This window comes from Chelmon rostratus, chromosome 10 (assembly GCF_017976325.1).
Source record: "Chelmon rostratus isolate fCheRos1 chromosome 10, fCheRos1.pri, whole genome shotgun sequence".
Classification (NCBI taxonomy): domain Eukaryota; kingdom Metazoa; phylum Chordata; class Actinopteri; order Chaetodontiformes; family Chaetodontidae; genus Chelmon; species Chelmon rostratus.
The window spans coordinates 22,422,449-22,448,374 of NC_055667.1; the positions used below are offsets into that span (position 1 = coordinate 22,422,449).

General features: G+C 41.3%; 2 protein-coding genes across 2 annotated transcripts; both read left to right on the forward strand.

Moving 5' to 3' along the window:
* Nucleotides 1–152: 152 nt before the first annotated feature.
* On the forward strand, nucleotides 153–13,378 carry sypb (synaptophysin b). The gene is made up of 7 exons (XM_041946101.1): nucleotides 153–174; nucleotides 1,526–1,591; nucleotides 8,093–8,217; nucleotides 10,206–10,404; nucleotides 10,496–10,687; nucleotides 10,789–11,101; nucleotides 13,296–13,378. The coding sequence occupies exons 1-6, from the start codon at nucleotides 157–159 to the stop codon at nucleotides 11,068–11,070; spliced, it is 882 nt and encodes a 293-aa protein (XP_041802035.1). The 5' UTR covers nucleotides 153–156; the 3' UTR covers nucleotides 11,071–11,101; nucleotides 13,296–13,378.
* A 4,423-nt stretch (nucleotides 13,379–17,801) lies between these two features.
* Nucleotides 17,802–24,985, forward strand: plp2b (proteolipid protein 2b). Its single transcript, XM_041945819.1, has 5 exons — nucleotides 17,802–18,189; nucleotides 22,424–22,579; nucleotides 22,705–22,803; nucleotides 23,583–23,679; nucleotides 23,775–24,985. The coding sequence occupies exons 1-5, from the start codon at nucleotides 18,094–18,096 to the stop codon at nucleotides 23,786–23,788; spliced, it is 462 nt and encodes a 153-aa protein (XP_041801753.1). The 5' UTR covers nucleotides 17,802–18,093; the 3' UTR covers nucleotides 23,789–24,985.
* Nucleotides 24,986–25,926: the final 941 nt, after the last annotated feature.

Consider the following 25,926-nt stretch of genomic DNA (forward strand, 5'->3'; position numbering starts at 1 on the left):
GTTTATCTGACGTCACGACGCATCACACGTCCTTGCTTAGCTCGTGACGCAGCCCGGCTCTTCCTCCTGGGCGCCTTCCTCCCCTGGGCTGTTCCGGATGAGACGCCTCCCTCCCACCGCCCCTCTGATCCTCTTATCAGCGAGTAAGCGGCCAAGATGGATGTTGTAAACCAGGTAAGGCTTTGGGGGGGGGAAATCATCATTTTCATTAATGTTTTGCTCGGTCGCTGATGCTCATTTATTTTAGCTCATTTTCTTTTAACGCGCGCTCAAATAGGGATATTATTTTTTCTCATAGATCCGCCGGCCTTACGGTTATAATGCACTGCTTTCGATGCACTGGAGTCGAAATTGTAAATGATGCATCTCTATTGAAAAATTGCAGCGGTGTAAAGGTGCGACAGAGCGCGATGTAATTGGACAATTTTCCACCGCTGATGCTGCAGTCGATGTGATGGAGCGGCCCGCCGACAGTCCGAAAATGTGTAGGATGTCCAGATTGCTGCAGCAATGACATGTAGCAAAGGGAGGAGAGGATGTAGCCGATTATCTCCAGGGATTCGGCTAATTGATTCGGACTGCTCACGTCTCAATTCGCTTGCTGTTGCTAAGAAAACAAAGAGGAATGTGATTAATTTCTGAGGCCCTCGGTGTTTTCCGATAGCCGCAGTAGGCCCGACACAGAGGAGGACGCGCTCCTGCATCCCCGTGGCCACAGCTCTCACATAGCTGTGTGGTTTGTGACAAAGCCAGCAAGACTTCCCTCACAAATGAGCGGACATCGGGCTGTCAGACGCTCTCAAACACGATATTATGTCGCCTCATGCGTCATCTGTTTAATATGGATGTTGGGCATCCGTAGCGCCGGCTGCGTGGAGAAACAATGAGCCCCACAGCCCGAGACAAAACCCATCACTGCTGTTTATTCCAGTGCGGCCATTTATTGATGCACGCAGGGACACACCGCCTTCTTTGCGGTGTCGCATTCACCTGTCCTCCTCTTGGCCAAAGCTTGTCAATTAGAGAGCGATTGCGCGAGATTTTCTCGCAAATGCATAAAAGAGACTGCTGTGAAATGTGCAGCGGAGAAAACAGCCAGTTAATCAGCTTTGTCTAATTGTAATGCTGGCAGGAGCTTTCCCTCTCTCTCTCTGTCTCTGTCTCTGTCTCTCTCTCACTCACACACACATCACAGCGTTTGAAGCCAATATCAAAATGCCTGTTCTGTAGTTGTACAGCATCTCAGCAGCATCTGTGACAGGGGAGTCTCTGTCCTCACTGGCAGATATTTGCCATGTTACACACACCTGCAGGTGCCAGCAGTAGACCGGGCCTGTGGGCTATAAGGCTCAGGTAATTAGGTTTATGTTTTTAAATCAGCATCATCACATCATCATCATCATCCCCGCTCTGCTGAGAGAGGCTGGTTTCACACAGCGAGAACAAGAGTTGGCATGAAAATGTTTTTTTTTGTTGTTTTTTTTTTTAAAAAAACCCTCTAATTTCTGTTTTTTTCTCCTGACAGTTGGTGGCCCAAGGGCAGTTCACAATAATCAAACAACCTCTGGGATTTATAAAAATTCTACAGTGGGTAAGTAATTTTACATATTTACTGGCGCCTAATGTTTGAATATTTTCCAATTTAATAAAAACAAATCACAGAATAAAACATAATTGTGATGAAGCACTGGGAGCTCATATCGTTTGCAGTAAATAATGTTGCCATGTCTCTTACTGACAGATTTGTGACCTTCTGTCACACAGAGGTCATAAAGCTGCATGGGGCTTAATAATAGATGTGACTCTCCACTCTTTCCTTTACAACCCATCTCTCACGAGACGTTTTTTTCTCGGCCGCAGCAGCATTACAGTAACTCCACCTCAGGTCTGCTCTCTTGAACGTATCCAGATAATGGCTGAGGCTGATACTGGAGGAGTCTCTGGTATCCCGATGCTGACGCTGCCCCAGCAGGCCTGAGCAGGAAGCACCAGCAGGCTGTGTTACGTCATTATTGTAGTAGCACTATGTCAGTCCACAGAGGAATATCATGACAATTCGTCAAATCCCTCTCAGAGGACACGACCTCTGCATACTTGTGCAGTTTATTATCTCTGTCTCATGTGCTCAGTCTCCTCCACCAGATGATGGAGCCAGAAAACTACTTGTGTTAGGTTATCTATGAAGAGAGCAGCATAAATAGATTATTTTACTTAGTCTTTTTTGTTTATTTTTGGAGGATTTTCATTAAAGATGGCCTTCTTAAGAAAATTAAAATAAATAAATCCACCCAGTTCTATACAGAGTTGAAACAATTATGTGGTTAATCCTTTAGCAACCACAGCTAATATTTTACTAATTAGAGTAAAGTCATTGGTCATCCCTGGGTTCTCCTTCTCCATTGTGAGTATTTACTGCTTTTCTCTGTCTTATTTGATCAGAAACTGATTATATTGGGGGTTTTATCGCAGAAACCCCGAAGGAGTCATCAATCAGACGAGAAAAACAATCAGCAGAATAATGGATAATGAAAATAACTGCTACTTGCAACCAGTTCCGTTCGTGTTGATCTATCCAGAAGTTTTTAGAAGATCAGACATTGAGGATATTGTCCTATACAGTCACATGATGTCCGATCATCCACAGTGTGCGTCCTCCATCAGCAGCAGCATCGTGCTCACACTGGCGAGGCTGCAGGGTTAAGCAGTGGCGCCTCTCTACAGCACCACAGTGGTGGGAATAGTGCTGCTAATTACCCATGCAGACCCCGCAGCTAAGCGAGGGCCTCCAGAATGTGTCTTATGTTAAACCCTGATGTGATGCTATGAACTGGTCCAGGCTGGTCTGGGCCTGTCGTTCTAGTTGCCAAAAGCCGTTCTGGAGCTGCAACGATTAATTGATTGACAGAAGTATAGCTTGCAACTATTTTGATAACTGATTCATCATTTTAGTTATTTTTTCCAGGCAAAAATGGCCGAAATGTTTCTTGTTCTGGCTTCTTAAAAGATGCTTGATAATGCTTTTTTTTCTGAGTGAACTCAATATCTTTGGGTTTTTGACCAATGCTCCAACTAAACAAGCTATCTGAGGAGGTCACCTTGGACTCATTGGCCTTTATTCACTATTTTTCACCAATTAGTCTTCAATAATTGGCATATAAAATAAACGTTAGTCGCAGCCCTAATCATTTTAGCTCTGTGTTCCTGATAATCCATCATTAAATATATGCATGCAGTCTAATTATATATACATTTTGGCAGGGCAGATGAGAAGTAAATTGAGGAGGGGGGTGCCCCTCTTGCACATGGATCCCATAATTCTTAGCTCTACCCCTGATCCTCAGTATGAAAACACACTTAGCACAAGCCAGATGAAAACGTGCATGCCAAATCATCTCCGACAGAGTCCCACACTTTAATGGGCTCTGCAGATATGCCAGAGAACAGCCAGATGAGTGAGTGTGTGTGCTGCATGACTCTGTAGTCCTTCCCTGGAGCTGTGTGAGTGTGCCAGCACCTCATCGCTGCCTCCCTGGGTCACAGCAAGCACAACCACCAATCAGGAGCCCCGCTCAGGAGGCCAGGGCCCATGAATCATCTGTCAGAGGGCCTGCGTGCCTCGGCGTCAGACTAGAGGAGGAGCTGCTGGAGCTTCTGCTTTTTTCTGGATTAATATGGGCATGCACAAGCAGCAACACAGTGTTTTTAGGAGGGTGGAGAGAAGCCACCCCGCCTCTCAGTGGAAACAGGCAGTGGCAATGAAAAAGATGCTTCTGTTTCTCAGAATCAAACCTTTTTTGGCTTCTTGTTAGTGCGCTTTCAAGCATTTGTCATGTACATACACTGAATTTGAATTAGAGAGGAATGGATGAGTGGAATATGTGGGTTGAGGATGTTTAATATTCAGAAATCGTGTCTGCATTTCATGGTGAAAATAATTAGCGTAAGCATGTGAGCACCGTTTCTGCTACGTGAGCAAGATTTAAACAACCTTCTGCATGTGTGACTCATGTAGCTTTAAACCCACCTCCCCACCCAACTCCACCCCTCTCTCTCTCTCTCTCTCTCTCTCTCTCTCTCACCCTCCCTCCCTCCCTGTCTCTGGGGAATAGTGCTGACAAAGCCTAGATTTGATGGATGTTGTAAGACATTGAGTTCCCAAATAAAGCTGATGTGGAGCTCAGCCACAGAGATCGCAAACAGCCTCCTGCAGCCTCCCGCCACAGAGCGGCACCGCTATGTGGAATTTCATTTGCATTCAAATTTCACTTTCTGACTCATTCCCAGCAAATAGAAAGAGGCTGTTTGTGAGAACACGAAGCAAGAGCCTTATTCACTTTGGTGTAGTCCCTAATTCGTAATAAAAGCTGTTGATTTTGCCGTAGCGCACAGGCTTTTGCCGTTCAGCTGCTGGTGACTCTCTGTGGTCATTACTGCAGGGCCTCTGGTGGCAGCTTTCACAGCTAGTGTTTATTTCTGCACTCTCTCGTGCTCTCGGCTATGTGTCGGCATGTAAGGAGCTGCTGACCCTCCCTTTAGTTGAGTATGAACAAATATTTTTGACATAAAAAAGTCTCTATATATCAGCAGAAGCTTATTTCAGACATAGCAGTATTGGCTTATATGTTGTAATGTATGTAATGGCAGTAGAGAGAGGGTTTATTTTTTTTTAATCTTCAAAAATCCATATCTACAAGTGTTTGTTTTATGTTTATGTAGAATTTGAAAAAAGAATATTGCCCAATATATTATTGGATTTTTCTACGTTTCACATTTCAGTCTCAGAATCTGTTTTAAATTGAGAATCGCTCAGGCTCTACAGTTGGTAGTTTTATTGCTGTGTGGATCTGTGTTTGTGAGTGTGAGGAAAGCGGTGGCAGACAAATCGCTTGTGTCTGAGTGTGTGAGATTGTGTATCTTCTCAGCACAGAATGAGCTGACAGCCATCCAGCATACCAGGAGGGGCAGGAACCAGCCTCTGCCTCCTCACTGTGCGACGCTGCCAATAGTGTTACCATGGCACCTCGCACTCAGCGTGCCACCATTTCTTCTCTCAGTCTGGCTGGCCCTCTCGTCTTCCTCCATCACTCCTCCCTCCACTCATCTGTCACCATAAAAGTACAACTCTTTAATTGTGGTGTGGCGCCTCCCGTTTAGATTCATTTTCCAGGTCTACTTGGACTAAGTCCAGGCTGAAACATCTCAAGAATCATTGGATGGATGGACACAACATTTTATTCACAGGTCCCAGTCGATGAATCCTATTGATTATCTTTTCCTTTAATTGACCTTTGCAGTTTTAAGTGAAGTATCTCATCAACTATTGGATGGATTGTCATGAAATTAGGTTCACACATTCATATCCCCTTCAGGATGGATTGTAATAGCTTTGGTGATCTTTAACCACCATCCAACCCGGTATAGACCCGCTGATCCAACGTACGAGTGACACGTTTTGCCTTCCCTGATCCAGTGATCTCCTGTAATTATCGCTCCCTGCTGGTACTGCACTTTCAGACATGTGCATGCTTGTTGGCGAGGCAAAACGTGACGCTGTCACGCAACTTCAAGTGGATCGGCAGGTCTGTTACACGCTTGTGGTGTGAGACTGAGCTGCAACATCAGGTCGAAATTGTCCAGTATTTTGGTTTGTATTCAAAAACAAATTCCTACACCCTCAGCGTTCAGTGCTAGTTAGCAAATTATGGTATGCTAACATGCTAAACTAAGTTGGTTGGAAACATACATGCAACATCAGCATTTTAGCATGCTGTGCATGGCTGTCGGCACTCTTTGTCTTGTTACTTTCATTTGATTTACAATTAAATACACACACCTAACAGCACATATGATAAACCAATTAAAACCTTCAAATCAGCTACTTTTCCATCTGAAAATGAGACTATTCAAGACTGTATTCACAGTTGACGTATTGACACGAATCTACATGTAGATATGCTGCTCCCTTAATTGATTTCTCAAGTCATTGTGATCCAAATCCTTTGACTCATAGCATTGTGTCACTGCGCGATGATTCAGACAGAGCAGCAGTGTGGGTTGCTGCTGGGATTATCTCGTAGCTGCAGAATTCAGCTCTTGTTAGCTTGTTAGCATTTTCTCCCTGCAGAAGAAGGAGAAGAAAGCCAGGCCCAAAGTACAGCTTGGGCACAACATGTTATTGACCTCCATATTGATCTCTGTCATGAAATCGCAACTGCTAGCTGTCTCAGAGGATAATGAAGGAATGATATGAACAATAGGAGCTCCAAAACCTTTGAGCAGTCTTAAACATTTTTGCCATAAGGAAGTTTTACTTAACAGAATGAGGTGGATGACATCTCATAAGATCTTTTCGGATAAAATGTAACACACCTTTGCATTTTATTTTTTGTCTGTGTGTAAAAATCCATGAACTAAACCAATCAATCAATCAATTGTGCCAACGCTGCAGTTTTGATACGCTGCTCATGCATTGATTAATTGCACAGCTCCTGCAGCATTGCATCCAATTATTCTGCACTACAATGAACTCGCAGGCCCCATCATATGATCTTATAGATTTTATATTTTCTGGAACAACGTCTTTCCAAAGGTTGACACAGCAAACTGTCCTGAACGTGACGTCAAGAGTAATACATGAATGAACAGCGTCCAAGGTGCGTTTAGAGTGCCACTTCCTGGTTCAGACACAAAATGTTGATGATGCTCAAATATTACATAATAAGATTTGTAAGATCAGGGCCCATAGCTCCACATAAGAATCTTTGTATTTTAGTTCTGAACTCAAATGCTCAACTGCAGATGGAAAATGACTTTTTCTTTGCTTGAAATCTGTAATAATCTGTTCCTCTCTCAGACACTAATGCTGCTACTGTCATCACATCCACACTTATTTGCAAGGTTATTAAAACCTGTTAATTTGCCAACAACAGGAAGGGGGCGTGTTTGAAATGCTGGGAAAGGACAGTAGAAACTATGAAAGAGCCTGCAGAGGACAGAAAAGGATGAGTAAAGGGATCACAATGAGGCTCCCCGCAAGCGGCCAGTGTGTTTAAATCCAACAAACGAGCCTCCGACTCACATTATCTAAAAGATTACTGTAAATAGTTTAGTGTGTTGGTGCCTGCAGCGAGTAGACAGTACTACCAGAGTTAAGAAGGAAGTGACGTGTGTGTGTGTGTGTGTGTGTGTGTGTGTGTGTGTGTGTGTGTGTGCGTGCGTGTGCATATGAGCTCACGTGTGCTTGTGTGTGTGTGTTGTGACTGGCTTTGCAGTAGCTTGTAGCAGAGTATTTGGTGGCAGATGGTAGAGCACCTCAGCCAGATTAATTGTTGGATTTGCCATCCAATCGGATCTGGCCGGCAGCGTAGGGAGGGTGTGGTAAAAATAGTCTAATCTGTTGTGTGTGTGAGAGGGCGTGAGATTATCTCCACGCATGTCTGTTGGCGCCGTTTACGTGACTGTAAGATGGAGCTGCGGAACAAGACTGAGCGTCCACCTGAAGTAACAAAAATACTATTGTACTGTATATATCATAAATAAAAATGCTATGAAAACTACAACAGAAAAGCCACATCAACCAAAGTCTCCTCACTAAACCAAGAATAAACTCAAAAATCAAAATGGTGCCTGCAGTCATTATGGTCCTAGAATAAAAATGACATATATAATATAATAAAATATAAATATATGATAGGAATAAGCAGAAAAATAAGAAGAATGTGTATCTTACTCCCTGTATGATCTCTTGAAGCATGTGCTGGCATTATTTTGTATGAAATGTGTTACATAAATAAGCTTGACTTGCCATTACAACTTGACAGTTGTAATGGTAACTATGGCAACAGGTGCAGCCTTCGCTGCATAGCCTGGTGATAACGCTGCATTGATTTGCACTCTGTGTGCATTTCCCAGCAACCCGTCGTGATTGGTGGAGCATGAGTGTTGCTTGAGACGTTGCAGGTGGAGATGGCACAGTCTGCAGCTTTCAACTTAAAATAAGAATTTTAAATTAGCACTTTGTGTCTTCTGTGTTTTGTCTGTGAGGTGTCACTGGATGAGTTGTCAAGTCTTTTCCTTCCTCTTTCTCCCGCAGATCTTTGCAATCTTCGCCTTCTCGACATGCGGCAGTTACTCCGGCATGTTCAAGATGAGCGTGGAGTGTAATGACCGGTCGGAGAGTGACCTGGGCATAGAAGTAGAATTTGAATATCCGTTCAGGTGCGTATTCTGCCATTTACTGTCACCACTGTAGAGGAAACAAAAAGCAAATACAACAGTAGGCTCTTACAAACTGTGAAAACACATTCAGCACACTTTATATATGTTATATATATATATATATCTTATACACAAGCAAGGTCACATTTTGAAATGAGCTTTTTAAGATTTGATCAGGGACATAAGGATGAAGTTGATCCTTACAATAGTCCTCCTTGAGGCATTTGTTATGAATTAAATAGTCACATAAAGTGTATAGTACAATTTATAGTGTGTACAAATCTATAAATTCTGTAAAATATCTATATATTTGTTTCATCTTTGCAAGAAATGAGCAAATATACTCCTAATTTATAGTCATTAGCTTAGTTAACAAGCTCATTAGTTAACATCAGAGAGATTATAAAGGACATTCAGAAACCTTTGTTTAAGGGAATAGTTCATCATATTTCTTGTTAGATGGTCTTTGATGCCACTCTCAGGTATACGGTATACCCTTGTTTTTCGCGGGGGTTACGTTCCAAAAAGAACCAGTGATAGGCAAAATCCGTGAAGTAGAAACCTTTAATTTTTTTTTTTTTTTTTTTACATTTATTATACAATTAAATACTCTATTATACATTGAAAAGAAAGAACAAACCATTTTACAGGCTCAAGCATTTGTTTCACAAATAAAAGTACTTTAGAAACGTTTTTTTTTTAACAAATAACTTCTGTACTGTACTGTCAAATAATAATTTTAATCATCGATGTGAACAGAAGGCTTCAAATTGCGGAGATTAGCTCGCCCACCGCGACCCGAGTAATTGGATTAAACGGGAGAAAATTAAAAATGATTATGAAAAAATACAAAGTACAGTCGGACAAATAGTGACTCAGGTGTATTTCACTGCTCTTCAGACTGAGCCGCTGCATCCTGACTCCGCTCTGCAGTGTTTTCTTCTTTTGAAGCCCGCGGTGCAGGTGTGTTTGTTCGGGAGAAGAACATAGTGATAGGCTCGAAAACTCGAAATTACAAGAGAATTTGCACGTATGTAATGTAAATTTGGCAAGCTGTTTTACGTACATGTACATACTAAACTGCAACGTTATTGACGCACAGGTAGAGAAGAAGTGGAGTGACTTTTTAGCCAATCACAATGCAGAACACAATGCACGATGCAAATCCGTGAAGTAGCGAAACCGTGAAAAGTAAACCGCGTTATAGCGAGGGATCACTGTATATGCTAAATATGAAGCTACTTCAGGTAGGTGATTAGCTTAGCTTAGCATAAAGGCTGGAAACAGGGGGGAACAGCTAGCCTGGCTGCCTTAAAAAGTATTAAAAAAAAAAAAGTCTACCAAAGACAGAAAACAGTAGTTTTGGGGGCTCAGACTTCCTGTAGTCCAGCACAGAACCACCATTAAAACCACCAAATCAGCCAGAGGTCGCCATAACAACAGCCATGCAGGTCTTCTGTGCAAGCAGGTTAGCACCACCCAAATTTATGTTTATTGTTAGGCGGCGACCTTTAGTGGCTGTAGTAATCATAATGGGAGCTAAGGAGGAAGTCGGGGGACATAGTGTAAAGAGCAAGACAGTCTGTGGGGTAACTTACAAAACATACTTAAGATATGTCAAATATTTCTATACAAATTCAATAAGGAGCTTTAGCAGTGCTGGTAGGTGGCAGGAGTCAGGGTAGCCACTTCTATTTGTTTTCAGTCTTTGCACTAAGCTAAGCTAACATCCCCTGGCTGTAGCTCCATATTTATCTCAAAGTGGTATTGATCTGTGCATTTCCAAAGTGTTCTTTTATGGATTGCCTTAATCGATAGTACACAAACTTAAACAATGAATAAAGACTGTAAAAATCTAAAATGAATATGAGACGCCAGTGCTTTCACGAGGCGTTTCACATGCGAGAACTGTGTGACAATTTTCCTTTCTCTTTGTTCTTCTTGCACTTTTTCCGTCTCTCTCTCTCCCTTTGTGTTGCTGTTCTCAGGCTCCATCAGGTTTACTTTGATGCTCCCACCTGTAAGGGAGGGAACCCCGAACGTCTGTTCCTGGTCGGGGACTACTCCTCCTCAGCTGAGTTCTTTGTCACCATCGCTGTCTTTTCCTTCCTCTACTCCATGGCAGCCCTCTCTGTATACTGCTTCATACTGGAGAAGTACCGCGAAAACAACAAGGGGCCCCAGATTGTGAGTTTGTTCGTGCCTCACCTGCTTACAATTAATATCTAGTTGTTGCTGTTTGTAGAAAAAGTGATCACGTTGCCTTGTTGGTCCCCAGGACTTTGTTGTGACGGCGGTATTTGCCTTCATGTGGCTGGTGTCCTCATGTGCTTGGGCTAAAGGCCTGTCAGATGTGAAAACGGCCACCGACCCAGAGAAAGTCATCACTCTCATCACGGCCTGTGACGAGCAAGGGAATCGCTGCCGTGAGGTCTATGACCCCAAGGTCTCCGGCCTCAACACCTCTGTGGTGGGTCTCAGATTCTTAATGCTGAACAATAAAGAGTTGAGAACAGAAACAGTAAATTTACTAGAACACACACATCTCTAAACACCTCTCGTGCTCCGCAGGCTTTTGGCTTCATCAACCTGATCCTGTGGATAGGAAACCTGTGGTTTGTATTCAAGGAGACTGGCTGGTTGGCTGCCTTCTCTGGAACATACGTCCCATCACAGGAAAAGCAGCCCGCCCCCGATTCCTTCGGCCAGGCAGGCTACGGTCAGCAGGACCCCTACGCCGGCTCCCAGGGAGGCTACCAGCCAGAGTACGGCCAGCAGGGAGGCTACAATGAGGACGGAGGTTACAGCCAGGGCTATGAGCAGCAGCCCACCTCCTACTCTAATCAAATGTGAGCCTGCCCAGCCAAACCACAGCTGAAGGATGGTGAGTGTAAACATATGGACTAGTGAGAATAGGTTTCAATAGGTATGAAGTAGGTAGGAAATATAACCTGAAACTGCAGCTCCGCTCAGCTTTAATGAGCTTTACAGCGAGTTTCATCTTGTTCTTTAGCTGTTTGGTCTATAAGTCTCTCGGTTCACTCTGAACACTCTCCTAGAGATGTTTCTTGTGAAAAGACCCACTACTTGCTCAGACAGACACAGTTAGCGACTGGCTTGTGAACATCAGCAGCTAAAAAGCCAGATATTTCCCTCAGGAGTTGGTGGAGAACAAAAACAGAGCTAAAAGAGAGTGAATATTTGATTCATCAGACAGAAATATGAATGATAATGTCGCTTCGTTACTGCTTATGTGTAAATAAGCAACTCTTTGCTAACAAGTTCACTATGTCGGCTTGGACCATTTTTACACCTATAGTTCGTTTGCTTGTAGTGTAGTTTAGCACAACAGTCCATCACTACGAGCCATGTGAGAACGTTCATGTCACTCATTGGTCGGATGTGTCTGAAGTGTGAACACAAATGTAAATACGAGAAGAAGGTGCTGAGGGAGGTTCACTGGCCGAGTACAATGTGCTACGTTGTTCTAGTCTAGATCCAACCTCGATTTCTTCTCCGGCTAGGTGCTAGCAGCTGTTAAATTCGCTCATCTGCATCCCACTATGGAAGCACACCTGGCTACAGAAGCTGTTTCGTTCAGACTTGTGGAGTACAGCTAGTAGCTGGATTGGATCGAGGTCGTATTACGTTCCTATCACATATGAACCACTCCAGAGTTTGTTTGGGACCGAGAACCTTGACAAGAGGTGGTCTCAGTCTGGTTGTTCAGTCTGCATCGGGGTTTGATTGACAACTTTCACACCAGCCTAAACGAAACACACTAACCAGGCAAACCCATCAGGGTTCGTTTAGACTGAAACAGACAAGTCAGGAGTGAAAGCACCCTGAAAAGGTCAGAATATGTTAGTGTTCTGTCTCCAACTGGCCAAAAAAAGTTATTGAAGGTTAAAAAATGTGTTTTTGGACAGATCTGTGGATTTATTTGCCCCATGCATGACACTGCTATCATGTTTGGAGGGAATCTCTTAATGGCTAATAGAAACAGGATGAACAATCACAGCAACTAATAACTCTTTAAATGGGCACATGGGCATTGTTTCTATAAAGACCTAAAATGTGAACCTATCCTTTAAAAACAATCCACTGACATCTTCCTGACAGGTGGTCTCTCATTGCTGTCGTGCAAACGATGACCAGAAAGATGACAGCAGTGTTTGTTCATTGATCAACATGTTTAGGTTCAGTAGCGAAGGTGAAAGGAGGATGCTGCTGCTGTTGCAAAACACTTGCAAAGCAGTCTGTGGTACTGTACAGCCCCTGGTACTGTAACTCTCACTCTCAGCTCTGTTATATTAGATTCAGTTATATTTTAATGTACCTGAAAAAACATTTTCTTTATCAGCTATTTGGGCAAAAGGGGGGTGTCACTTATTTCCATGCACTGATCAGATTTTAGCAACGTTTAAGTCAAAATGTGACGACATTAGTGGGGTTTTTTTGTTCATGTCAATTAAACCTGATTAAAAGACGGCTGCAAAGATTTTTTTAGTGTTAAACTGTTTAAAAAATGACTGAAAATTGTTTTCACTGAACTGAAACTTTGATTGTTGCTTATTTTATCATGAATATTTAATGTTCTAATCTAGAGAAACACTTACAAGCCTGATTATAAGCAGATTTTTGTAAATATCTGCTTAATCTGAAGTTGATGCAGCAACACTTTTCAAACAAGTTGTCACAGGAGCAACTAAAGACTGGGAGAGTTGTGGAACGCTCCAAAAACACCTGTTTGGATCATTCCACAGGTAAACAGGTTGATTGGTAACAGGTGATAGTATCATGTATGGGTATGAAAGGAGCATCCTGGAAAGGCTCTGTCGTTCCCATGCTTTGCTCTGTATATTACAATATAACTCTGACACATATCACCTAAATGTCTATGCAGTATACTGGCATGAGTGGAGTCGCCACCAACAGCTTCAGTCGTGTCAGTATTTTATCTCCCATATTTGTTAAAGCCATATTTGTGTTTATATATTCAACATGCGATCGTGTGTCTGCTGTTTGTTTAATATTTCCCTTCCCTCTGTCTCTCGCCTCTCTCTCTTTCTCCTCAGGGTGACCTTGTGATTTTGGAGGGTGGCTCTCGACCACCACCTGCATTTCCACACTCCTCTGTTTGTCTGTTTGTGTATCTGTGAGTTGACAGGCGGAGGGAGGGAGACATGGAGGGCAGAAACTGGTGGGGCCTGGGGAGGTGAGGGCCGCTGGGGAGCAGGATGTGGAGGAAAAAAGGGGCGGGGGGGAGGGGGAATGGGGTCTTTGCTGTAACATGATGTTTATTCTCGTGATGTATTTAACTGTAGAAGACAACAGAGGATTGTCTGTTTGGTTATACGAGAAAAACTTGAATACAAATACCAAAACATTCGTTGACGAATATTTAAGAGAAATCTTGTAATGGAAAAGACATTTATGAAAAAAAAAGAAATTGTAGTAATATTTAACTTGGGAGAATGTATTTGTCCGTGCTGTGTAAATATCAACATGCTGATATATAAGATTATATGTACACAGTTGAATAATTGTGCACTCCATATAAGTTGTTATACAACAAATGTTGAGCACAGAGTTATTCAATTGCATTTACTTTGGTTCTGTTTAGGAGCTCACATAGTTTAGCCTTTGCCCTTCAATTCCCTTAAATTATTCATACCACGATAATGTTTTTATTTATTCGTCTCAGAACCTATGAACATCTTTTTTTTTAAATTTTCTCATTCTGTGTTTTTTTGATTTGATCAGCCGGCAGGACTTAAGAAACGGGGTAAAGCTGCTGAAAATGTCAATATGGCAAATTTTGACAGAAGAAAATTGTCAATATATCGGAAAAGTGAGCAGAGAAAGAGTAATGTTTAGGTAATAGCAGTGAATAGATGATAGTAGTGGGGTTTAAGTAGGTTGTTTGAACTTTATTTGTGTTTTTATATATATTTTTCCATCAAATATCGCTGTCGAGCAAAGATGAACTAACAGAATATTTTAAATCCTGGCATATAAAATCAAAAGTTGCATAGGGTTAAGAAAATTAGTGAGCATGGTAGCATCTCATACTTGCCGTGCTGTTTCAGAAACTCTTATAGTGTGCTATCAGTATGAAAATCGTGAATCGGGGCAGTGAACAACAGTTTTAGCAGCGTGTGTTTGTTTATTTGTTGGGATTTCTGTAACGGCATCAAACAAATGTTGTCAATGAACCTCGTCCTGTTTTGATCGCCTTTTTTGTGGTCCGGAGAGTTGTAAGACAGAGTCATATAGTTTTTTAACTGGTGTTTCTATCACGCTGTAATCAGTGACGTGCATACTCACACTCACCTGAACTGTAGGGAAATGAGAATAAAGAATATTACACTTTAAAGACCTCGGTTATGCCGTAGTGAACACATATTATTATGAAGCCGTCTGAACAGTATGTCTCCATATATACTTCTCCTGCATCCTCAATCCTTCTTTAGCTCTTCTCTCTCTGAAGGCAAGCGAATTTACTGCATGCGTCCTTATATCCTAGAGCATCCCTGAACATGTTTGAGAGGCTGAGGCTCAAGGCTGCAGGAAAGTTAGACTACACTGTAATGCTGTAGTATGTTTGGTCCATTGTAGTGGTTACTGCACAGCACATACAGCAGCTCTGCTATATTCTACTCAAAGCACAAATTACGTCCTGCAATAATTACTTCCTTCCACATACAATTACACCCGTCCTACTTCCAGTCCTCTGTTTGGATATACAAGATAGTGTTTGCCAAATGGTAAGAGATGTGTCTTGATTGGTAGTTTTTGCTTCCACAGTCCTCATCAAGATGAATAGTTGTCCATCTCTAGAATATTGATCAGTTGCACAACCGTGGATTCACTCATTTTTCTTAAAATCAGGGTTCTTTGATTCAGGCGGTGTAGAAGCACCTGGCTTTCTCTCTTCCTCTAGTCCCCCCCACCCACACCTCTGTTTCTTTCTCTCTTTCACTGTAGCTCTTATAAATATGCTGAAATGAAATATACTCTGTTGTTAGTGGTGAATGATGTCTTGTGGTACTCTCTACGCCTTTGGATAGTGCTGTGTTTATTGTGTATGATGTATTCATATTAGTATTTATGATAATGATAAGTCAGAGGAAAAAAAAAATCCAAGACTCTCCAGAATTCTGCTGTATTCTTATTATATGGGATCCATGTGAAACAAAATGAAATAAACTTGAAATTATTCTGTTGAAGGTTAAAATGCGTACTTCTGTTCATAGGGGTTGATTGTCTTTTCATTTACTTGGTTGTATGTTTCAAAATAATTTTAAAAAATGGTTTGATGAATATGTTTTCCTAGAAAGTAAATATCACTATTCTAAAATACTTAACTTTATTAAATTCATAGCAAAGCAACACAGACAAAGGTGAAACAGAAGCACTGAACAACCTTGCTCTATTAAGTAGCAGTATGTTAGTTTGACCGAGTCTGTGGTTTTAGCTTGTTGATGACGCTCCAGTGCGCCCCCTAGTGGTTGAGAGGGTATCGACTGCATGACTTTCTCTCACTCTCATTTTGCTCAATATGAGAGTTGATTTCACAATTTTAAAGACTTAATGCAAGGAGAACCAATATTTGAGGGATAGACAGGAGGGTATTACTCCTGCCAAAGGCACTGTAAAGACAGTAGGTGTCCAAAACTGATTTTAAGCTTATACATAAATTAATTTTAATTGATTTTATTTCTTTTAGTAGTTACTGGGCAATCAAATTAAAGTGTAAAATACAGGTAAAGTAGTCTAATGATGGTCATGGAGTGGATAATGTGTCTAGAGACCTCAGAATCAATATGATAAACAGAATAATTTTAATGATCATATGTTCTAATAATGAATAATAATAATTAGTAGACAGAACCCTGTTATCAGTGTGCAGGTCGTTTTTTTATCTGTTACTGTCGTTGACAAAACAAGTAAGTTATTCATTTTAGTATGTTTCCTATTAAAACTTTTCTCTTTCTGTTCAAATTAAAGATCTGTATGTGAGCTATTTATCACCAGCTGTTTCTCATACTAACTGCTAAATCAAAACCACAACTGTTACAGGCCTGTAAATATACACAGCTGGAAAGAAATCATTCACCAATTATATCACGGATGATGCCTTCAATAACTATTGGAAATAGTACAATTCTTAGCTGATCATCTCATAAGCAATGGTGGAATAATATTAAAATCATTTACTATGGTGAAAGTCGCAAAACTTCACTACAAAAATGCTCCATTACAAGTAAAAGTTAAAACTGCACTTGAATAAGAGAACAGAAGTATCAAAAATAGAATGGACCTTGTCAGTGTTATTTTGTGATTATCAGAACACGATTGTTGATGCATGATCATGTAACCACTATTTTGATATTTTAGTAGCTTATTCTAACAACTGTTATTTTGATTGATATTTTATAAAGTGATCATATGTTGTGTGTGTAAAATGTCAACCTGAACAGCAACTAGTTACAACAGCTTTGAGCTAATGTAGTGGAGTAAACCTTGGAAATGAAACAAAGTAGAAGGAGGCATATAAAGTAGCATAAAATGCAAAGTACTTGAGTAAATGTAGTTACTTTCTACTACTGCTTATCGAGCAGCCAAAACTAAGGGGTAACAAGTGACAACTTATGGTGAGAGTGACCAGAATAAGATAAGATAAGATAAGATAAGATAAGATAAGATAAGATAAGATAAGATAAGATAAGGTCAACTTTATTATTGGTGTTACAGGCAGCATCAGTAGAAATAGCAATAGCAAACGCAATGGAAAGTTAAGAAATATATATATTGAAAATGAAGGTATTGAGAAACATTGAACAATGGCGCAAGGACTGAGGCAAAAATTACACATGGTTGTTATGGATAAGTTAAGTACAGTATTTAGCTCTACAGCAGAATACAAATACAGCAAACTAAGCTCATGTATTTAAGCTATTTGCATTTAAAATTGCATTTATTTATATATCAATTAGGCTACTTTATATAGCTTATGTAGCTTGTAAAGTTCCCCCTGAGATCAATAAAGTTATACTGCTATGATAATACATCACAATTCATTTGATGATTGTGTTTTGGACAATTAATCTAAATCTGGAAAGTAACTTAAGTTATCAAATAATAATGGTGGCGTAAAATGTATATTTGTGTCAGAGTTGTACTGTTGTTGAACGGAAGCATAAAGGAGCTTGAAGAAGAGCAACAACAACAACAACAAAAACAACAACAACAACTACTACTACTACTACTACTACTACTACTTTATTAAACTTTTGGGGAAATTCACCTTCAAATACTCAAGCACAGTGCAAGTACCTCAAAACTGTACTGAAGTACAGTACTGCTGGATTAAATGTACTTAGTCACTCTCCACCGCTGTCTGAAGATAAAACATGAACTACTAAAGAATCACGTCTGCAACAGGTCAGGCTAAGAGTTTCCGAGGAGCACCTGAATGCAGCATGAGGGCAGCTTGGCTCGGTGGTTGCCGGAGTGCCAACAGCAGCTCCCCTTGAGAAAAGTGAAAGCCAACGCCCCACTGTCAGCTCCTCGGCTCCTCCCTCCCCCCCTCCACCAAGTAGACTTTCTACGGAGCCGCTGTGGTCGTGTCTTGACCGCGCCAGGTTGTATTTCACCGAGACTTTTCATCGGAGACGTTGATTCATCCGACTGAGGGGAGGGAGAAAACTTTTACGCTAGCTAGCTAACTTGAGCGGAAGCAGCGTCAACACTGGGACCTTTCTGTCTGAGATCATACAGCGCCCGAGATAACTGTTTATTCAAACGTCGTTCGTGCTGATAAGGCTCCAATACAACATACTGGCGGTGTAATACGTGAGTTATTACAGAATGGCTGATACAACGACCATCCCCGGTGCTAGCTGCATGGAGAAGCTGAAAAGTTACGTGAAGACTCCAAAAGGGCTTATCCTCGCAGGAGAAATAGTAAGTTCACGGACCCGCGTAGCTAACATGTAACTTTCAGCTTCTGTGCAGTTTGAATGGCTGCAACTGTTTTCAGAGCTGGATATGCTATGTAAAGTGTGCTTAAGTAGATTGCAACTAATCAATATTTCATAGATAGTAAAGTGGGTTAATGCAGCCTACCGGGTAGTTATTGATTTTCTCACTGTTTGGCTCCATAGAGGAGTTATCCCAGCCTAATGTTGTAATGGAGCTTGTCTTATTTTTAATTTCTTGTAAGCTGCACTGTCTCACTTTTTGAAAAGCAGTATAGGGTCAGGGAATGAGAGGCATGTAGTTTGGGGGGGGTTGAGGGATCATGAACAGGGGTTAAGGGTTTCCACCTGTCACTTGTGCTCCACCGTTGTCTCATTTGGCACCAAAGAGCCAAATGCTGAGCGTTAATGGCAGATGAAAGGTCACACGGGTTAACTCGACCCAGCGAATGTTGTCAGGCATCTCCTTTTCTCCTCATTACCCCAGGCTGCGGACTATTTGTAGGCAGAGAAGTAATAGCCCAAGTATGGTGAAGACAAAATGTAATGTATATCACATTCCTAGTAGCATAAAGGCTCATAAAAATGACATTTTCCACATGATGTTTTTGCACATCTGGCTGTAGTTAACTTGAATGTACTGTACACCTACACACAGGCAAACAGAACCATCAGAGCAATGCTAAAGTCCAATAATGGGTGAGTTTGGTGTGTGGTTTTAAGCGGCCCACTTCCTGGCAGAGTACAACCACATCCTCTCTGGAAAGACCTTTTTATTCTTACGGTTTTGCACATGGTCGCCTTTGTTTGCATTGCACAGCGGTGCGTTCTCTTAACCCATGACTCTCTTTGATCTGAAGTTCCTTACCTAAGTTCTGCATTTTAACCCAAGTTTACACAGCGAGTGGAGTATTATTACATAAATCACAGTAGCTTACAAAGTGCTGGAAACAGTATAAGGGTGGAAAGCACTTTTCATCAGTGATAGGAAAGGTTCTGGGCTCATAACTCAGCGACCTCGTTATAAAGCAGGCTCTCAGATGCTGGTGGTCAGCGGTCCACCCACTGTTACGTTTTTTTTTCCTTTTCAGAGGTAATGGAAACTCCAGCCTGTGCGTGAAGTTTGCTGCGCGAATTGCTCAGCACACATCTCTGGTGTGCCATTCAAGGATAGCTTCCAGCTTCACTGGACTCACTCGGTAGCCATTTGTTTCCTCTCCCACTCGCGTCTTTACCGGAGCCTGGTAATCTCTAACGGAAGTCAACTCTGATGGTGGATGTCTCACATAGTTTACAGTGCAGGGAGAGCGCAGTGGGGGTGAAACAGGAAGACAAATGTCATTACTGCTTATTATGTTATTATTTGTTTTTTAACTCTGGCTGTCAGAGGCGTGACTGTGCTTGCCGCTGAAGAACAACGTACAGATCGCAGCCACACGCCCATGTAGTGCAAATTTCTATTTGTCATTGGGCACAGTTAAGCCAGTAGCGATAAGTACGGATGACTCATGCACTGAGCTGGCCTCTCACCCTGATTTTAATATTCACAATATGAAAGCAAACTTTGTTTTAGTTCAGAAAGGGTGGAAGAAAAGTAGAGAGGAGAATGACAGTTGAGTAAATGAGTGAAAAGTGATGAAACAAGAGTGATGAAATGGACTGAATCCTCTCAGCACACATGGTATACACGTCAGTGAGTCACAGCAAGTGCTACAAACCACCCCAAAATGTGACTTCCCTGGTAACCGTTGCTGTTTGGTGTGCCTCTGTACCACGGACTAGCTCTTGGCTCTCATGTTGCTGCTGACTATAATTAGCCAAGCGGCAACTTCCCTCCAGTCAGTTCGAAAGAGCAGCTCATTATGCCGATGTGAATGGAGCCTAGCTGGGATCTTAAAAGCTGACCCATGCAAACAGATCCGCCGCTGTGTGGAAAACATAAAGGTGTCAACATCTCGCAGCCTTTCTTGTTCTGAGGGACTCTTGTAGTGGGTGTTTCTCTGTGTGACGGCCTGCTCAGTAGCCGCTGCCCTCAGAGCAGCCGGCTCTGGCCTGAATAGAGCCTCTTTTGTGCAGGACCTTGGCCCTGGCCATCCCGCTACTCTACAGAGGCAGCCTGTGCCGGTCTCGAGAACACATGAGCTACTCATGCATCTGGCTTACTGGCTCTGGGTTTGCGTAACAATTGCGAGCGAGGGGAGGGGAAGCAGTGGTGACAGATGTAGGGCTGGTGTCGAGTCAGTTACATCATTTGTGTATCATATGGACTTCAGTGATTTGACACTTGGCACTGAGTTGTCTGTATCTGAGAATAAAACATTGGAATGTGCAAGATGTGCTTTTTTTAATATACACGCCAGAGTCCAGTTAGTAAGACTAACAAGAATAAATTACTGGACTTGGCGCAAGAAAACAGTGCTGATAAATGTTCTAGAACACCTGATTTCAGGTCAGTGGATCATATGTGCATAACCACAGAGTTTATAGTTTCATTCTGGATTTAATTATGTCTTGTATAGAAGATTTGGATGTGAAATGAAGGTTGAATTGAATTTAAGATTTAAAAGTTTTATTTGTCACATGCTGATATATATGTGCAGTGAAATGTAGGCTAAGAAGAGCAGAAATAAAGAATTAGAAAATGGAGAGATAGAAAAATATAACCCTAACCCTAACCCATACTTAACATAAGTATTAATATGCTAAAGTGTTATTAGAGCTGCAACGATTAGTCGATTAATCCATGAGGCGGTCGCAGTGGTTGTAACAAAATTGTCTGCAGACACATCAGAGACGATTATTTTCAAGTATTTTTCTGTGGTCAAGTGAATAATACATTAGTGCTAATTAAATGATCATTGCAACCAAATACAAAATGATGCTGGTGGGTGCTACCGTGTGCACTTACATTGCTTTTATATTTATTTATGTATGTTCACAAACTTCTGTTCTTTTCTCAGAGAAACTGGGAGAGGCACATTTTTTATTTAGAATAAGTGCACTGCAGACAGAGTGCACATCAACTTAAACACAGAGACAGTGTAGAAAATAACATAAGTGTTAAATAAATGTCCATTTAAATTCAGCAATTGGGTCTCATTTGTTATTATTATTAAGTTGTTGTACTCTATCAACCTTGTGCAAAAAACCAACAACAGCACAATATTGGCATTATTTATTGGCCATCAGCCGCCCTGCTCTTTAAATATCAGCATTGGTATTGGACATATCAGTGGAGCACTGGTAAGGTAACAGAAGATGAATCGAGTTGTTTAATGGTTGCAGCCTCTCAAAAGTGTGTGTTTTTCTTTGTTTTACATTGTAGTAAATTGAATGTTTTGTGGGTTTTGGTTTGTTATTCGGACAAAAAAAGAAAGATGTGGCTGAAGGTGGCTGTGCAGGCTTTTCAATATATAAACATTTTAAATGTACAAATATGCAAATGTGCAGGTGAGCGCAAAGGAATTAGAAATCGATGTTGTAGAAAGGGAAAGTAAAAAGAATCGTGTCTGGTTTCTTCAAGTAAATCAGATGGTTAGGCTTAAAAAGACTTGTAGCTATTTGAATTTTCCACTCCTTCACAGCTGTCATATGTTGCATCCGCCCACACAGTTTGACAGCAGCAACAAAAGCAGTATTGAGAAAAAAGTCTGATACTGGTTCATGGCTGTAGGCTGCCTAAGTTTATGTTTTCTCCACATTGGCAGCGTTTCAGTGGAATGGACTGGGAAGAATGCGCGCTGACTTTTTTTTCCTCATATGGAAAAATGTGATGTGATGGAACAAACGAGCTGTAAATCTAAGAAGGGACAACACGTGATAGACGGACAGTTTTATTTGACAGCGTGCGGGATAATCCACCCAGTTGTCTCGAGCTAACAGTTGTTTTGTGTAGAAAGTATTTTTCTTGGCAAAAATGATTATTATTCCGTGGAAGTTGAGCTGTGAACTGACTAGAGTAAATAAAACAGTGATGGCTTTGTTCGAGTGATTTACTGTCTGGCTGGCCTTTGCTATTGAGCGCACACAGATCTTTTTCTGAGCTGGTCTGCTCCCTGTTTTATCAAGTCACTCAAACCTGACCTGCAGAGTCTAACAGAAGGGAGGAATTTAGGCAGCATCTGTTAGTTTTCTGGCGTAACCCGAAAGTATTCTGGGGTATCTTTGCCATTCTGATGCCAAAATGTTTCTGTTCATTGCTTTTCCCCGCCCCCTCTTAGATCCTCAGTTTCATTATCATCATCTGCTATGCTGCATCGTACTATGGAGGCTACTCCGCTGTGGCCATCTGCGAGATGATCTTCGCCATGATCTTCTTCGGCGTCTTCATGATGGAGCTGGACAAGCAGTTCCAAGTGATCAGCTGGATCTGGAGTGTGAGTCCTCTACGTGCCTTACCACAGCAAGCGCACACAGGCACACACACACACACACACACACAGATGCACAAACTGTGCAGAGTTGCACAACGTTTCATCTTCTGCTTCCTCCTTTTTTGCAGGATTTTTTCCGTGCTGCCATTGGTGCTGGCCTTTACATCATCACTTCACTCATCTGTGTGATTGGAGGGGCTGGAGATGGTGCTCGCATCGCAGGCGGGGTCAGTTTAACCGCCGAAAATGTTCATATGTTTGTATATGTTTCATTGCTTGTTTTGACAACCATTACCATTATCTATGAGTCAGTTGTGTTGTCGGTGTGAAAACTGAAACCAAGGAGGGGGGTTTATAATCATTTCATGTGTTTGACAAGGCACTTAGTTAGTATTGAGTAATATTGTCATCTCAAATTATGTCTCATGCTTCCTTCCTGTTTAAGATGAGTGCAGACGGCAAGATCTTTGGCATAATTTGCCTGTTTCAGACGCATTTCTTAGATCTCAGACAAAAATCCTCAAGTTCAAAAAGAATCCGCAAGTGCTTTGGTTCATGCAGTTCAGCGACATGTCTCAGGCACTACCAGGCTCGAAAAAACCCAACCTGTGCTGTTTTTACACCTGCTTTCTTGTTTGATATGTTCAGGACTGAATACATCACATGTGCACCTGAACAACTGACACAAATTACACTCACAAACCCTTGCATGTCTCTGTTGAATATTGCAGTCATTTTTCCAGCTGTGGGTTTCTGAGATCAGTTATGTAGGTTGTGCACCCTCAAGTCAACAAGTGTGGTTCTAAAACTTCTTCTGGTGTGAGAAGCACAACAATTCTGTGGTTTTAAAAGTCTGCACTTGACTTTAGCAGTATAACAAAAAAAATTAGAGATTTATTTTGATTAGATTACAGTATTTTCAGGCATTTTGCTTACATTTGTGTTGTTGTTTTATGTTTAAATTGGATTATCATTGAGATTCTGATCCTGACTTTTTGTTTCTTAGGTGTTTGGTTTGATCGCTGGTCTGCTGTTTGCCTATGACACCTACACCATCTACCTGCAAATCAGGAGCAGCAGGCAGCACACAGCAGCTTCCACCAGTGAGAGCAACAGATATTTACTTTTCTAACACACTTAAAACATGACAACAACCTGCCTTGTTTCACATGCACGACACGTTTTTTTCTTTTTTCAGGTGACAGAGTCTAAACACTCCGAGACACACGTGCCTCTGTCGAGATCGCAGCCGGAGGACGAAGAGGAGTTTGAGGCTAACGGAAGAGTGGATCATAGAGGACGATGGACAGTAAAATGAACAGGTCACAGTTTAATCAATGCCACTGTATGGTGTGAACAGACGAGAGATTTCTTTTAGGGCCATGCTTGAGGAGGAGGGTGACGTAGTCGGAGTGAGTGGTGCTGTGGGGAACTCCCCTCACAAACCTTTGCTCCAACCTCAACGTACCACTGATTTGAAAGGGAAAACTGTAAAAAAAAAAAAAAAAGGCAATGGTTGATGTCACCAAGCAGTTTTTTTATTAATACATATGTCTACTGTTAATGGACTGCTGTAGTAAGTAGTAACTCTGTCATTTGGATTTTTAGGAATTATTTAACATCATTATTATGCTCTTCTTGGCGGTGTTTTCTGTGTTCTCAGTGAAGTTTCTCCACTGACCAAACATTTCCTTCTCTGTTACTTAAATCATTGCTCTTTAGATTGCTCCCTGTATGTCACAGTGCCTTAAAGTCTCATTCAGATTAACGAGTTCCTCCATCGTATTCACCCTTTATACCTGAATCGCAAACATTAGAAGTGGCCTACTGTCACTGACTAGCAATTTTTTTGGGGCTGTTTTTGTATTAGTCAGAGTTTAGTGTGCATCGTTAGAAGCTGTAGACGTCTATTAACTGCCAACCACATGTTCATTATTTGAATTGCAGTGTCATCCTCCAGTTTCACCTATTGACTTTGATTCTTGCTCAGGTTGTTTTATTTTTCCTTTTTACATTTGTAACACATTTTTAAAATGCAGAATATTTTTCCTTTGACATTTTATACAGACCAGTAGTACAGTCCTGTTTTTGATCATGTTTTTTGAGTACACGTTCCCTTTTTATGAGACAGATGAAAAATCTATTTCTAAAGAAAACATAGACGGAATCTTATGATGTGAATATCACAGTCTGAATACGTTCTGTAGCAGCTTCCTCTACCATTTGGTGGTAATTTGTCCAAGTAAAACATTGCCTTATTTTTTTTCTAACATGCTTTACAAGAGTCTGCAGTTTGTAATTTCAAAATTCAAAGCAGCCTTGCTTTGGGAAATAAAAGCCATTGTTACTACAAATAAAATCTTGTTTTGCATCTTATATTGCACAGTCTATGCTGTAATGATTAAAAACTGTAATTCAACAAGAACTTCATTTGAGTGCATATGCTGCTTCGTGTATTAGAACTCTAACTTGTCTTCTCTCAGATTGCCACTAGATGGAAGCAGACCCCCACTATATATGAAATACATTTCTGCGTTAAAGGGCACCTGTCCCATCAGGGAGCAGTAGAAGTTAGTTATTAGTAAGAGTTAACATTGCAAAAATATCCTCATAGCTATGCCGATGTTTGCTCCAGTCTCTCGTCACGTTGTTGGTGTTGAGATATTACCAGGAACTACTTTGTTTTTACATTCACCAGGATTTTTACTGACCTGGTGCAGCATGCATCTGTGATCTCTAATCTCATCTGAAAATGTTCTATTGCAGATGGTTATGCATGCTGTCCCCTTCTTTTCATATTGAGATTACATTGCATTTATGAAAATCCTTTTCTACTTTGCTTTCCCTGTGTGGCGCTGCTGCTTTTCAACTCCAATAACCATCACAGTATGCTACCCATGTCATTTTAAAGACCTGCAGTGGAATGATAATCCTTTGTTTGGGGTCATACTGAATGTTATCAAACTAATTCCCCCATGTTGCTGCGGCTGTGGCAGCCCGAATGTAATAATAACTGTCTCCCAACCACATCTGTGTTCATATTTCCTCGTCAAAATATTTATTTAGGAATATTTATGCAGAAGTTAAGTACTCTCTGAATGTTGAACCAGACTCTGCAGATGGATAAATAAAGACTTAATATGGTAGAATCAAAAAAGATAGGAGTTGCCAGATTACATTTGCATGTAGCCTGGTCAGGGTAGCCCACGGGCCAAACTCTGGAACAACTGCCTACCTGTGATCACGTCCATGGCCAGGAGAGGTAAGGTTTGAAATTCATCAAGTTACCTAGGTACTGTCCGGATGGCGTTGAAGCGCTCGCACCATCAAGATAAAAGCAGCGATATTAT